Source organism: Podarcis filfolensis (genome assembly GCF_964270895.1).
Source record: "Podarcis filfolensis genome assembly, chromosome: 2".
NCBI classification, from domain to species: domain Eukaryota; kingdom Metazoa; phylum Chordata; class Lepidosauria; order Squamata; family Lacertidae; genus Podarcis; species Podarcis filfolensis.
In genome coordinates, this window is record NC_139605.1 from 111,326,206 (window position 1) to 111,339,830 (window position 13,625).

A 13,625-nucleotide genomic window follows, 5' to 3' on the forward strand; every position below is an offset into this window, starting at 1 on the left:
TCGGAGGTCCGTTCTTAACCTGAAACTGTTCTTAACCTGAAGCACCACTTTAGCTAATGGGGCCTCCTGCTGCCGCCCCGCCGCTGGAGCCCGATTTCTGTTCTTATCCTGAAGCAAAGTTCTTAACCTGAAGCACTATTGCTGGCTTAGTGGAGTGTGTAACCTGAAGCGTATGTAACCCGACGTACCACTGTAATAATTTTATTAGTTATACACCGCCTCTCTGGGTGGCTTCCAACTTATATAAAAATATAAAACATGTTTTAAAACTTTCTTATACAGGGATGCCTTCAGATATCTTCTAAAGGCTCTATATAGTTACTTATCTCATTGGCTCAGGCATCGCATAACTCCATACCCTTCAACATTTCTCCGATGAAAATAGAGAAGTCCTAAGGGAAAGCAGAACATTCCAGGATCAAATCAGAATCTGGGACGGCTTCTGTAAAACTGGGATTATCCCTGGAAAATAGGGACACTTGGAGGGTCTGAGACAGCGTAGTGAACAGGCCATTCCCCTGACCCCCGGTCATGTGGTGGATGTTTACTGGGAGGCAGAAGGGGAACAAAAAGGTTGGCACGGTGCAAACAGACACTGGCAGGAGTACAGGAACAGATCCCCCTGATGCATTTGCACCGCGGCACCAACCTCTCTGCCATCTCCCCCCTACCTCTCTCTACCTCCCAGTATACAGCAGCAGCACAACTGAACAGAGCCCAGGGGAGTGCTGCTGCCCCAGAACACTGTCTGCTATTTATTATCTGAGCTCAAAGGCGCATATCATCCAGGTAAAAGTACTCAAGGTGCAAAGCACATAGCTGTCAACTTTCAGATTTGAAAATAAGAGATCAGCAGCCTTGAAAATAAGGGATCAGCAGCCTCACCTGTCCGGGGGACAGTCTACGGGATATCTAACAATCTGGGATAGCGGGAAGCAGCGGGAAATGGCGCTGGAATAAGGGAATTTCCCGCAAAAATGAATGAAACAACAGAGGTGAGAAAGAGAGATTGTAAGGTGGAACGCAAGGCAGGAGGAATACCAGAAGCGGGGCTTCAGGCCTGCTCAAGATACATATTTACACCAAGTTTCTCTTTATCACCCCCCCCAGGAGGCAAATACGAGTGTTTCACTTCCCCAGAGGATTGAATGCAGTGACAAATGTGATCCAGATTCGTTGGACAATAATAAAATGGTAAGTGTTTTTGCGAGCACACGCGCTGAACCCTGTCCGTGGAGCCTACCCCCCAAAGAGAGAGACAAGAGACCAAAGTATGGGTTCAAATTGGCCACAACTTTATTTAACTTCAGAATGTGGGAAATTTGGCATAGGCCTTGGCATGTAACCCTCTCAGCCCATCTGGGACTGAGGATGTCCAGGGCAATGTGGAACAGTTGGAGGGGACTGTAAAGGACAAACTTACACAGCATGTCCTCCCACCTTACCTCCACCGGGAGTTTGACCTACATGCCGCCGCACTAGGGCCAGGGACTCCCGCAATCAACCCTTTAATGGGCCCTGCAAACACCGCCGCGTGGGGGTGCATGCAATGCCTCCCCCCCAACTTGAAGATAGACTAAAGGTACCTTGGGTAAAGGTAAAGGGACCCCTGGCCATTAGGTCCAGTCGTGGCCGACTCTGGGGTTGCGGCGCTCATCTCACTTTACTGGCCGAGGGAGCCGGCGTAGAGCTTCTAGGTCATGTGGCCAGCATGACCAAGCCGCTTCTGGCGAACCAGAGCAGCATATGGAAACGCCGTTTACCTTCCCGCCGGAGTGGTACCCATTTAGCTACTTGCACTTTGATGTGCTTTTGAACTGCTAGGTTGGCAGGAGCAGGGACCGAGCAACAGGAGCTCACTCCGTTGCGGGGATTCGAACTGCCGGCCTTCTGATCGGCAAGTTCTAGGCTCTGTGGTTTAACCCACAGCGCCACCCATGGCCAAGGCCTAAAAACCGCCACCCAAGGCCCTAAGGGGCCTTGCCGCCAAGAAAGCCACAGCTGAAGAACAAACACCTGTCTGCCCAATCTTTGAGGTCATGCAGGCAAAGCTCATTTCCCAGGGGGGGTCAAATGCACCCCATCAGCCCTAAACAGCCCGCCCTTCTCCACTCTGATGGTGGGATGTGGAATAGTCTGCCAATTGGCCGCATGGTGTTGCCCATGGCCCTGTTGATTTCCTGCACCGCATACCGTAATTGATGCGAGAGGGCCTGTTAACCCCTCTCCAGCACAGGCGGGGAAGGAGATTGGACTAGCAGATGGTCATTGCCGGGTACATGGCCTGCAAGCTTTTGACGTCTTCCCTGGCGGCCAGGGTCAGGGCAACGCCTTTCCCCCACACCAAGTCGTTCTCTCCCAGGTGCAGAACCAAAACTTTTGGTGGTCTGCGTGCAGCTGCCGCCCTCAGCAGCATGGGCATCAAGGCGGGCCCATGCATGCCCTGCCGGCCCACCCACTAGACATGTACCTTGGGGTGGATGTCAAGACTGCGGCCCCAGTAGCAACGAGGCATAGGCTGCCGCCCCGTGAACGATGCTATGCCCCACCACCCATATCTTCGTGCTGGACAGACCTGCAAGAAAACTAAATTGCAGCCAGTAGCGATGTATGGAAGTGAGAGCTGGACCATAAAGAAGGCTGATCGCCGAAGAATTGATGCTTTTGAATTATGGTCTTGGAGGAGACTCTTGAGAGTCCCATGGACTGTAAGAAGATCAAACCTATCCATTCTTAAGGAAATCAGCCCTAAGTGCTCACTGGAAGGACAGATCGTGAAGCTGAGGCTCCAATACTTTGGCCACCTCATGAGAAGAGAAGACTCCCTGGAAAAGACCCTGATGTTGGGAAAGATGGAGGGCACAAGGAGAAGGGGACGACAGAGGACGAGATGGTTGGACAGTTTTCTCGAAGCTACCAGCATGAGTTTGACCAAACTGCGGGAGGCGGTGGAAGACAGGAGTGCCTGGCGTGCTCTGGTCCATGGGGTCACAAAGAGTCGGACATGACTAAACGACTAAACAACAACAACAACAAGGATGGCGTGCCGGGACGAATGTAACCCTTGTACGCCGCAGAACGCCAGCAACCTTGATGCGGGCAGAGTCTGGTCTGCCGCTAAAGTGGCAGCCCCAATATGAAAAGAGTGCCCAAAGTATTTCAGGGGGTCACTGCCACAGGCTACTGTAACTTTATGCAAGACTGCTTGAGGAAAGGCCCTTGTGTTTGGGACGTACCCTGAGGATCCGGCCCATGTCCGGACACCAACACGGGCACTCCTGTTCTGCCGGGGCCAGTGTTAAGGTGACCCCTTTCCTCAATTGGTCAGTTTTTGAAGACTGGATCCTGACCTTCAGAGTAGGCCCAGAGAACTTAATGTCAGAGGCCTGAATGAGGGGAAGATGAGCCAGCCGCCACGCATTCCCCAATGCGCAGGGCACCAAAGGAGGCTAGGGAGACTGCTGCAAGGAACAGACGTGTTTCATAATTTGACCAGCAGACCCCTGGTAATTTCCCCCAAATTAATCTAAAAGACAATATGGTCAGTAAAAAAATAAGAAGAAAGCCTGTCTGTATCTATTTCCAGAGGGGCATTAGTCTATTACTTCAAAAACAACAAAAGTCACTTCTAGACAGCCTGTTTAGATTTCTTTGCACAAAATTTGCATGGAATTTAATAAATGTCTGTCATTTATTGACAACTCATTCCAACTTGCCTCCCAGGAAGTTAACGCCTCAGCTTTCATTTTCCTGTCAAGTTCCTAACCACAAAAAGAGTCAAGATTTTTTTTTGGGGGGGGGGAGTGTGTTTGTTGCACAAGAGCACCAAATCCACTTTAACTGCACAACCTGAATTTGCTAGTTTCTGCTTGAAAAACAGCAGGAGTCTTGTGGCACCTTAAAAACTAAGGCTGTGTACACGCTGTTCCTTTAAAGGACATCTGAACCACATTCTTTCCCTCAAAGATTTCTGGGTGCTGTAGTTTGTTAAGAATTTCTGGGAACTGTAATTCTGTTGAGGGGTAATTGACAATGCCCAGAATTTTTTGGGCAGCGGAACAGGGGAGCATAATGTTTTATTAAAGATATCGTAACAGATTTGTTTAAAAAGCAGAGACGTCACCTTGCCAACAAAGGTCCGTATAGTTAAAGCCATGGTTTTCCCAGTAGTGATGTATGGAAGTGAGAGCTGGACCATAAAGAAGGCTGATCGCTGAAGAATTGATGCTTTTGAATTATGGTGCTGGAGGAGACTCTTGAGAGTCCCATGGACTGCAAGAAGATCAAACGTATCCATTCTGAAGGAAATCAGCCCTGAGTGCTCACTGGAAGGACAGATCCTGAAGCTGAGGCTCCAATACTGTGGCCACCTCATGAGAAAGAAGAGAAGACTCCCTGGAAAAGACCCTGATGTTGGGAAAGATGGAGGGCACAAGGAGAAGGGGACGACAGAGGACGAGATGGTTGGACAGTTTTCTCGAAGCTACCAGCATGAGTTTGACCAAACTGCGGGAGGCGGTGGAAGACAGGAGTGCCTGGCGTGCTCTGGTCCAGGGGGTCACGAAGAGTCGGACACGACTAAACGACTAAACAACAACAACAACAGATTTGTAAAAGGATTCCTGGTCGCTTCCTCTAGTGTGCGTTTTACATTTGGCTTCAGGTTAAGGGCAAAGGCAACCAGGCTAAGTTGGCAATAGTCAGCAGCTATTTTTTTTACCTCCCCGCCCCACCACCCTCAGTTTCAATTAGGATAATGCTATCAAAACTGCATTCTGGGTGAAGTTGGGTTCCCTGGCTGGAAGCATAGCATTAGTTTGTCAACTGGGAATAGATCTCGCTGGAAGACAACGGATGTTCCAACGCAATATGCGTTGGGTGTTTCCCTGGAGTCACGGTCATTCCCTGTGGTAACATGGAGAAGACCCAAGAGGCTTGACACAGTGCCCTCTTCCAAACCAAGAACCTGCATTGGAACTCGTTCCACGAAGCTTAGCAACAACCAGGAAGTTCCACAGCAGACACTCAGAGTTTCCTTGTCAAACACTTAGATGTGGAAATGGTTCCCTGAAGGCAGAAAGAAAGTTGTTATACCACACACTATATATGTTATGTACTGAGTTGAATAGGATCCAAACTGCAGCAGTCTGATTGGTCCTAGAACAATAGGATCCAAAAGGCAGCAGTCTGATTGGTCCTAGAACAATAGGATTCAGAATGCAGCAGTCTGATTGGTCCTAGAACAATGCAGCAGTATGATTGGTTGGCAGGAACCACCCAATCATGCTCCAGATAGAAGTGAATCCACAACCTGATTGGCTTACAGTAGAATTCCGGAATTAGCCAATCATGTGCAGCCCATTGTGTAAATAATGTATATAAAGCAGATACTTTGAGGGGACATTCATTCGTTCCTCCTCACCACTATGAGCTGGATAAAGAGCATGAAATCACTTTGAGACTCTGAGTATATTTCAATATAATTATCCAGACTCTTTCTTACAAACCTAAGGGATGAGCGAAGTGTTGAGAGTGTTTTTGGTTCTGGCACTGGAAGGCCTGGTTCCTAAACCATGGCCTGTGGACTATAAGCTTCCTTCAGGTGGTCCACAGCAGATCCACATTGCTTTTTAATTGCTGCTTTTGTTGTCATTATTATTTATTAAATTTGTATTATTTCTTCCACTGCTTTTATTTCTTGCCTTGTATTTTTCTTGCCAGTTATTTTTTTATTGGTTTTCCAAATTTTTAACAAATCCATAGCAGATTAAGCAAATTTTATACCACTTTAAAAAAGAAAGAAAAAGATTTCCCACCCCCTTCTTAGATAATTAATTACCCCTTATTGCTGATTTTATGTCATAGTTATCTTTAATTTGCTTTTGTTTTTTCTTTTATCCGTATCCATCAGCTATCCCTTTGGTAATTCCTGCTCGTATATTAGTTAACGTTTCCAGTATCGTCAAGTGACGATATTCTGGCATTGCATTTTATTGCATTGCTACGTTAATTCTGTGAAAAGCAAATGAAATTAATTACAGTGCAAGAAAGAAAAGCAGCAAAATAAAAAGAACACAATTACTAACTTTACAGCATCTAGCACCATGCATTAGAATGTTAGAATTCCTTCTCCATGATTGCAGTCATGGGATTTTTGTCTGTCACATGACAGTGTATGTTTTGACTCCACAGAGTGGGAAGTGACGAAGACAGGATGTTTGTGTTACTGTGTTCCGTGAAGTGGGACTATTGTCCTTTCTTCTTTTTCTTTTTGCTGTCTGATGCTAGAGAGAGAGGGAGCCATATTGCAGTGCTCCATATGTGTTTATATATAAATAAAGTAGATTAGCCAAAATGCTGAGTTGATGAGGTCTGTTCAGCAACTGCGAAGATTCTGCCAGTCCCTAAGTGCGCCGATGTCTGTTGGCATCGGTCGCTGTGATGTTTGGGCTAAAGAAAGCTTTTGAAGCTCCCAAACAAACGACCAGGAGGGAGAGAACATGTCAGTCGGGCATGTGTCTCTATCAGGGTCCTACTCGAGTGTAGGACGAGCTCCTGACATAGAATTGCTACAAGAGAAGTGGTTAAAACCCTGCAGGAGCCTTTAGCCTGGTCTCATAACATCAAACTAGGGAGCAGACTTTCAAGATCAAAGGGTGTGACTCTCAGCAGTTTTGTGACTCTTACATGTGACTCTCAGCAGTTTTGCACCCAGCGCTGCAAGATCTGATGCTTGCTGCAGCCTGAGCCTGTCCTGTAAACTAACAAAATAAAATAAGTTTCTACTCTCCTTCCTAGGGCTGCTTGGGAAAAATCCACCAAGGACTCCACCATTATCATGAACTTCTGGTGCACGTTTTCCCCCCGACGTCAAACACCGAGCTCAAAAACACCCTGTATAAACTATTGCAACTCGTTTCAAAGGTAGGTACATGTTTTAAAGCAACCATGCTAACATCACTGCCGTACTGCACAATCCTAGAAGACCAGTGAGCTGATCAGTTGGTGAAGGAAGTGGAAAGGGAGATAATATAGAAGGAGTCTATATAGAAGGAGTATATATATATATAGAGAGAGAGAGAGAGAATATATATATAGAATATATATATAGAATATGTATATAGAGTATATATAGAGTATATATAGAAGGAGTATATATATAGAAGGAGTCTAGCTACGCTAGGACAGCGCAACCAAAGGTGCAGTCTTGTTCTGTTATGCAAGAGTCCCCAAGTCTCAAATGCATTTGCAAATGCATTGTTACGTCTGCATTCCCTCTACACTGGAGGCTCTGCACAGACCGGCTGCATATGGTTGTATATGCTGTTGTATCAACATAATAATAGTAATAGTAATAGTAGTAAGAACAACAACAACAATAATAATAATACAGTGGTACCTTGGGTTACATACGCTTCAGGTTACAGACTCCGCTAACCCAGAAATAGTACCTCGGGTTAAGCACTTTGCTTCAGGATGAGAAGAGAAATCGTGTTCCAGCGGCGCGGCAGGAGGCCCCATTAGCTAAAGTGGTGCTTCAGGTTAAGAACAGTTTCAGGTTAAGTAGTTAACCCGGGGTACCACTGTAATAATAATTTATTATTTAGACCCCGCCCATTTGGCTAAGTTTCCCAGCCACTCTGGGCGGCTCCCAATCGAGTGTTAAAAACAATACAGCATTAAATATTAAAAACTTCCCTAAACAGGGCTGCCTTCAGATGTCTTTTAAAGATAGGATAGCTGCTTATTTCCTTCACATCTGAAGGGAGGGTGTTCCACAGGGTGGGTGCCACTACCGAGAAGGCCCTCTGTCTGGTTCCCTGTAACCTCACTTCTCGCAATGAGGGAACCGCCAGAAGGCCCTCGGTGCTGGATCTCAGTGTCCGGGCTGAACGATGGGGTGGAGACGCTCCTTCAGGTATACAGGACCATGGCCGTCATCATCATCATCATCTTAAATGCTGCTCTGGAGGGTAGGACTCGAACCAGGGACTTCAAGTTCCAAGAAAGGAGACTCCGACAAAACATCAGGAAGAACTTTCCGACAGTAAGAGCTGTTCAACAGTGGAACAGTCTCCCTTGAGAGGTCATGGACTCTCCTTCCTTGGAGGCTTTTAAGCAGAGGTCGTATGGCCATCTGTCATGTATGATTTAGTTGAGATTCCTGCATCGCTGGGGGTTGGACTAGATGACCCTTGGGGTCCCTTCCCACCCTACGATTCTTTGAAATTTATTACCAAGCCCTTCGTCCCAGGGCAAGTTACAACAATTTAAAAGAGAGTTTTAAAACTTTTTAACAGTTAACCCCCAACCCATAATCACAAAAATATATGTCACCCACAGATGCCCGCACACTGTCTCTATTTAATAATAATAATAATAATAATAATAATAATAATAATTAATAATAATAATAATTTATTTATACCCCGCCCATCTGGCTGGGTCCCCCCAGCCACTCTGGGCGGCTTCCAACAAAACACTAAAATACAATAACCTATTAAACATTAAAAGCTTCCCTACACAGGGCTGCCTTTAGATGTCTTCTAAAAGTTTGGTAGTTATTTTTCTCTTTGACATCTGGTGGGAGGGCGTTCCACAGGGCGGGTGCCACTACCGAGTAGGCCCTCTGCCTGGTTCCCTGTAACTTGGCTTCTCATAGCGAGGGAACCGCCAGAAGGCCCTCAGCGCTGGACCTCAGTGTCCGGGCAGAACGACGGAGGTGGAGACGCTCCTTCAGGTATACTGGACCGAGGCCGTTTAGGGCTTTAAAGGTCAGCACCAACACTTTGAATTGTGCTCGGAAACGTACTGGGAGCCAGTGTAGGTCTTTCAAGACTGGTGTTATATGGTCTCGGGTCACCTTCAAAGGTAGCCCCACATAGAGCGCATTGCAGTAGTCCAAGCGAGAGATAACCAGAGCATGCACCACTCTGGCGAGCCAGTCCGTGGGCAGGTAGGGTCTCAGCCTGCGTACCGGATGGAGCTGATAAACAGCTGCCCTGGACACAGAATTGACCTGTGCCTCCATGGACAGCTGTGAGTCCAGAATGACTCCCAGGCTGCGCACCTGGTCCTTCAGGGGCACAGTTACCCCATTCAGGACCAGGGAGTCTTCCACACCTGCCCACCTCCTGTCCCCCCAAAACAGTACTTCTGTCTTGTCAGGATTCAACTTCAAGCATGGGACCAGAGATTTAGATTGGTGCCATTTAACTGCATTAAAGTGCTCCAAGTAAGGAGCTGCTTTCTTCCTCCGTGCTAGGAAGTGACCGGATCTCAATGGACATTCAGTCCCACTGAACATCAGTCTTCCTTTAGGGGAGCTGGAAAGATGACATAGCGCCCTCAAGTGGCTGCAGAGAAAGAAACCAGATGCGTAGGCAGCCTACAGCTGGCAGTGAAAGTGAAGGAACACAGAGCTCTCATCCTTACTTACCTTTGCTTCGCCTTTCTAGGCACAGGCTCGGGTTTTCCAGGTCCGTCTCTGATCACTTATTTTTGTCCCAGAGCTTTCCCCAGGTAAACCCACATCCTACCGCTGAATTGGAGCAAACAGCAATTAGGTTTTCTGCAGGTTGCCATTTGCTCCAATTCAGCTATAAAGCGCGAGTTCTCCCAGGGAAAGCTCTCGAGACCAGTAAAATCCCCGAATTCCACTTGCCGTGATTCACTTTTGCAGTGTTGTACAGCTGACAGACCAGTCTGGCCACAATAAGGAAATTTTGCCCGTGGTATGACTATTTTCCACCCACCCACCTCGAGTCTTTGGCACCCTAGCTGCATAATTTAGCAATTCTAAAATATAGACGCGCTTTTACTCTCGCAAGATTGAATATACCGCCTTTGGCTGTACTTGAGGGACAATTCAACAAATTCTACACGAAAAATGACTATGTCCCTGTGGAGATGGCAGTACCGAATCGGTGGTGTATGTCCTTTTGACTTGCACTTTTTATAAAGACTTGAGGAATGAGGTTATCACCCCTCTTTTATTGTCCATTCTGGGTCACCCAAACATTGCCACAGTGTCCTTTCTCTTGGCAGATCAAGATGAGCAGGTGACAGCAAAGGTTGCAAGGTTTTTAGCTGGGGCAATTAGAATAAGATCCACTATTTGACTATTGATCCGAACCCCCACAAAAAGTATTTTATATAATTGACTTTTTTATCTTTATTTTTTGCATATCGTATTGTGTGTTTTATTGCTATGGCTGGTGGCTGATGCAAATAAAGATTCAAAGATACAGAGTGTTGTGCAGCTGAACTAAAACTCGCTATGCAAATGCTCTCTGGGTTATGTACTTCCTTCACATACATGCCAAAATGTACTGCATCACCTACAAATTATAAAGTGTGCAATATCCCCCTGGATCCACTTGCCTGGGGACCCGCCCACCCAACAAATCACATCCTTGCTGAATTGTCAGCGGTCAAAAAACGATCTGGCAAAACGACCTGCAATAGCGATCATGAAATAACCAGGGTTGGTTTGTTTTCTCAGTAACACTGGTCACGTGTTTTTCTAAGCCTATATATTGTGGGATAAGGGCAGAGGCATTGTTACAGAACTAGCCACCTGGGCTAGAAGCGTATTTAAGCGTATCCTCTGTCGTCCCCTTCTCCTTGTGCCCTCCATCTTTCCCAACATCAGGGTCTTTTCCAGGGAGTCTTCTCTTCTCATGAGGTGGCCAAAGTATTGGAGCCTCAGCTTCACGATCTGTCCTTCCAGTGAGCACTCAGGGCTGATTTCCTTCAGAATGGATACGTTTGATCTTCTTACAGTCCATGGGACTCTCAAGAGTCTCCTCCAGCACCATAATTCAAAAGCATCAATTCTTCGGCGATCAGCCTTCTTTATGGTCCAGCTCTCACTTCCATACTTGTATGGAAGTGAGAGAACAGGATTAGGGCGCAGCAAACCAGTTTGTTTTTGTTTTTTTGCTTTTGAGTGCTTTATTGATTGAAAACTTTATAACAGAAGTCTACAATAGATATTAGATATTATAGGCAAAATGAAAATTAACAATTATTCATTCTTTAACTAATGCTTGCTTTGTACATCCACTTGTGATTCAATTTGTCAAGCGCTCCGATCTTCCCCTTGCATTCCCGATTTAAATTCCTTAAACACACACTTAAACTTTACTTTCTCCATATTATTTGACTTACTATAAATTTGGTTTTGTACCATTATCCTATTTACTCAATCCATCTGAAACCTGTATCGTGATATCGGTTTCACCATTTTTGACCTGACAATAGAACACGAATCATGATGTACGCGAGCTATGCAAAGATCACGATGCAAGAAAAACACATGAAGCCAACCTAGTCCCATATTTATTTAAGATATCGTGATATATTGGTATATAGCGATGTTTAGCGGGCGATATATCGCGTTGATGAAAACCAGTTTATCGCCCAGCCCTAAACAGGATGCTGGCCTATGTTTCCCCTTGATTCAACAGCAGGGCTCTTTCCTGCGTTCTTAACCGTGATACTTTTCTCTCCTACAGGTTGGAGGAAATATGGAAAGCAGCAGCCCAGGCCTCCCTCCCATTTCGTCAGAATGGGAGAAGCAAGCCTTGCAGGACCCCATCCTGCTTCGCCTGCAGTCCTTCGCCGTTGTGGTGGCAAGAGTCATTTCCCATTGCGCAGCGTTAGCCAGGAATGCAAACTAAGATTGGAGGAGGGAAGCCCAACGCAGAAGGGTGGATTTGTGCGTCCAAGTCGTACGCTTTTCATTGTATTTAATCGACGTACTTAATTTATTGATAGCACACGTGCTGTCGTGCTTTTATTTAACATTTTTATTTAATGTATTAATGTATTTATTTATTTATTTAAACACCGGCCCCAATCCCCTGCTAGTAAGAAACCGGGTGATAAGACGAAGGGGCCAAGATTTGTTTAGGGAAGTTTTTAATGACTGATGTTTTAATGTATTTTTATTCTTTTGTTGGAAGCTGCCCAGATGGGCGGGTAGAAATATGTTGTTGTTATTATTGTTGTTATTTTTTATTATTAATTTATTATTATTATTATTATTATTATTATTATTATTATTATATTTTAATGTGGGGAGGATCCATGTGCCAACTTTTAAAATGTTTTTTTTAAAGGGGAGGGGTTTGTTGAATATCTTCCACATTTTCACGTTTTTATTTGTTTGTTTGAATGCTGTTTTATTCATTCCATTTTGAGGGATGATTTGTTTGGGGGGGGTGTATGAATGTTGCACACATTTTGTATGACTTACTCCATTAAAAGCTATTTTAAAAAATTAGTCCTCCGTGTGTAAAAGGCTTGGCATTCCATTTGCAGAAAAGAGGGAAGAGAAGGTTACAGGGAGAGAGATAAAGGTGAACCATCAAGCCTAGCCAAGGTGCCCCTGCAGTAATATCCCTGTTTCTTTCTCTCTTCTATTTCTCCTGGGGTATGTTCCTGCTCCTCTTACTGGCAGTGCCTCTGGCCCTCCCTGAATTTCATTGTGGGCCGATAATATGCCCCAACATCCAGAGAACAACTGTAGCTGTGTGGCAGCTTTTCCTCTTTTATTCCCACGCCCCCTTTCATTTTTAAATAGCAAAATACCACTGCTCCCAGTACGTTTCCGAGCACAATTCAAAGTGTTGGTGCTGACCTTTAAAGCCCTAAACTGCCTCGGTCCAGTATATCTGAAGGAGCGTCTCCACCCCCATCATTCAGCCTGGACACTGAGGTTCAGCACTGAGGGCCTTCTGGCGGTTCCCTCATTGCGAGAAGTGAGGCTACAGGGAACCAGACAGAGGGCCTTCTCGGTAGTGGCGCCTGCCCTGTGGAACACCCTCCCATCAGATGTCAAAGAGATAAATAATTACCTGACATTCAGAAGACATCTTAAGGCAGCCCTGTTCAGGGAAGTTTTTAATATGTAACGCTGTACTGTTTTTAACACTTGATTGGGAGCCGCCCAGAGTGGCTGGGGAAACTCAGCCAGATGGGCGGGGTATAAATAATAAACAATAAATAATAATAATAATAATAATTATTATTATTATTATTATTATTATTATTATTATTATTAGATTGTTGTTTTTAAAGGGGCAGGGATTACACGATGTGACAAAACCAGTACAGTGGTACCTTGGGTTACATATGCTTCAGGTTACATATGCTTCATGTTACAGACTCCGCTAACCCAGAAATAGCGCTTCAGGTTAAGAACTTTGCTTCAGGATGAGTACAGAAATCGTGCTCTGGCGGTGCGGCAGCAGTAGGAGGCCCCATTAGCTAAAGTGGTGCTTCAGGTTAAGAACAGTTTCAGGTTAAGAATGGACCTACGGAACGAATTAAGTACTTAACCCGGGGTACCACTGTAATTAAAGCCACCTTTCCCTACCCGATCAGAAGTGGGGAAAATGTGAGGAACAATTAAGGACACCTCCAGACTGTTTCGGGAGAGGCTAAAGGGCATTGTGGGGAATGTAGGCTTGCGCAAGTAAAAAAGGATTAAAAGGCCTCATGTATGAGCACAACAAATCCATTAAAAAAACCCAAAAAACCAACAACTAAGGAGTATTCTGCAGTTAGGAATGTGGCGAGGAAATGCACTGAAAATGAGTGGGATGAACAAATGATTA

At 45.5% G+C, this 13,625-nt stretch overlaps 1 protein-coding gene across 3 annotated transcripts in view; it reads left to right on the forward strand.

Annotated features, from left to right (window-relative positions):
* IL23A (interleukin 23 subunit alpha) overlaps positions 1 to 12,289 on the forward strand; it is a 39,866-nt gene extending 27,577 nt beyond the window's left edge. For 2 of the 3 annotated variants that reach the window (XM_083599536.1, XM_083599534.1), the window contains exons 2-4: positions 1,111 to 1,194; positions 6,799 to 6,924; positions 11,520 to 12,289. In XM_083599536.1, the coding sequence (XP_083455662.1) occupies positions 1,111 to 1,194; positions 6,799 to 6,924; positions 11,520 to 11,684 (375 nt within the window). In that variant the 3' untranslated portion in view covers positions 11,685 to 12,289. Of the gene's footprint in view, positions 1 to 276; positions 996 to 1,110; positions 1,195 to 6,798; positions 6,925 to 11,519 lie in introns of those variants that run through there. The other variant, XM_083599535.1, reaches the window with a different exon arrangement.
* Positions 12,290 to 13,625: the final 1,336 nt, after the last annotated feature.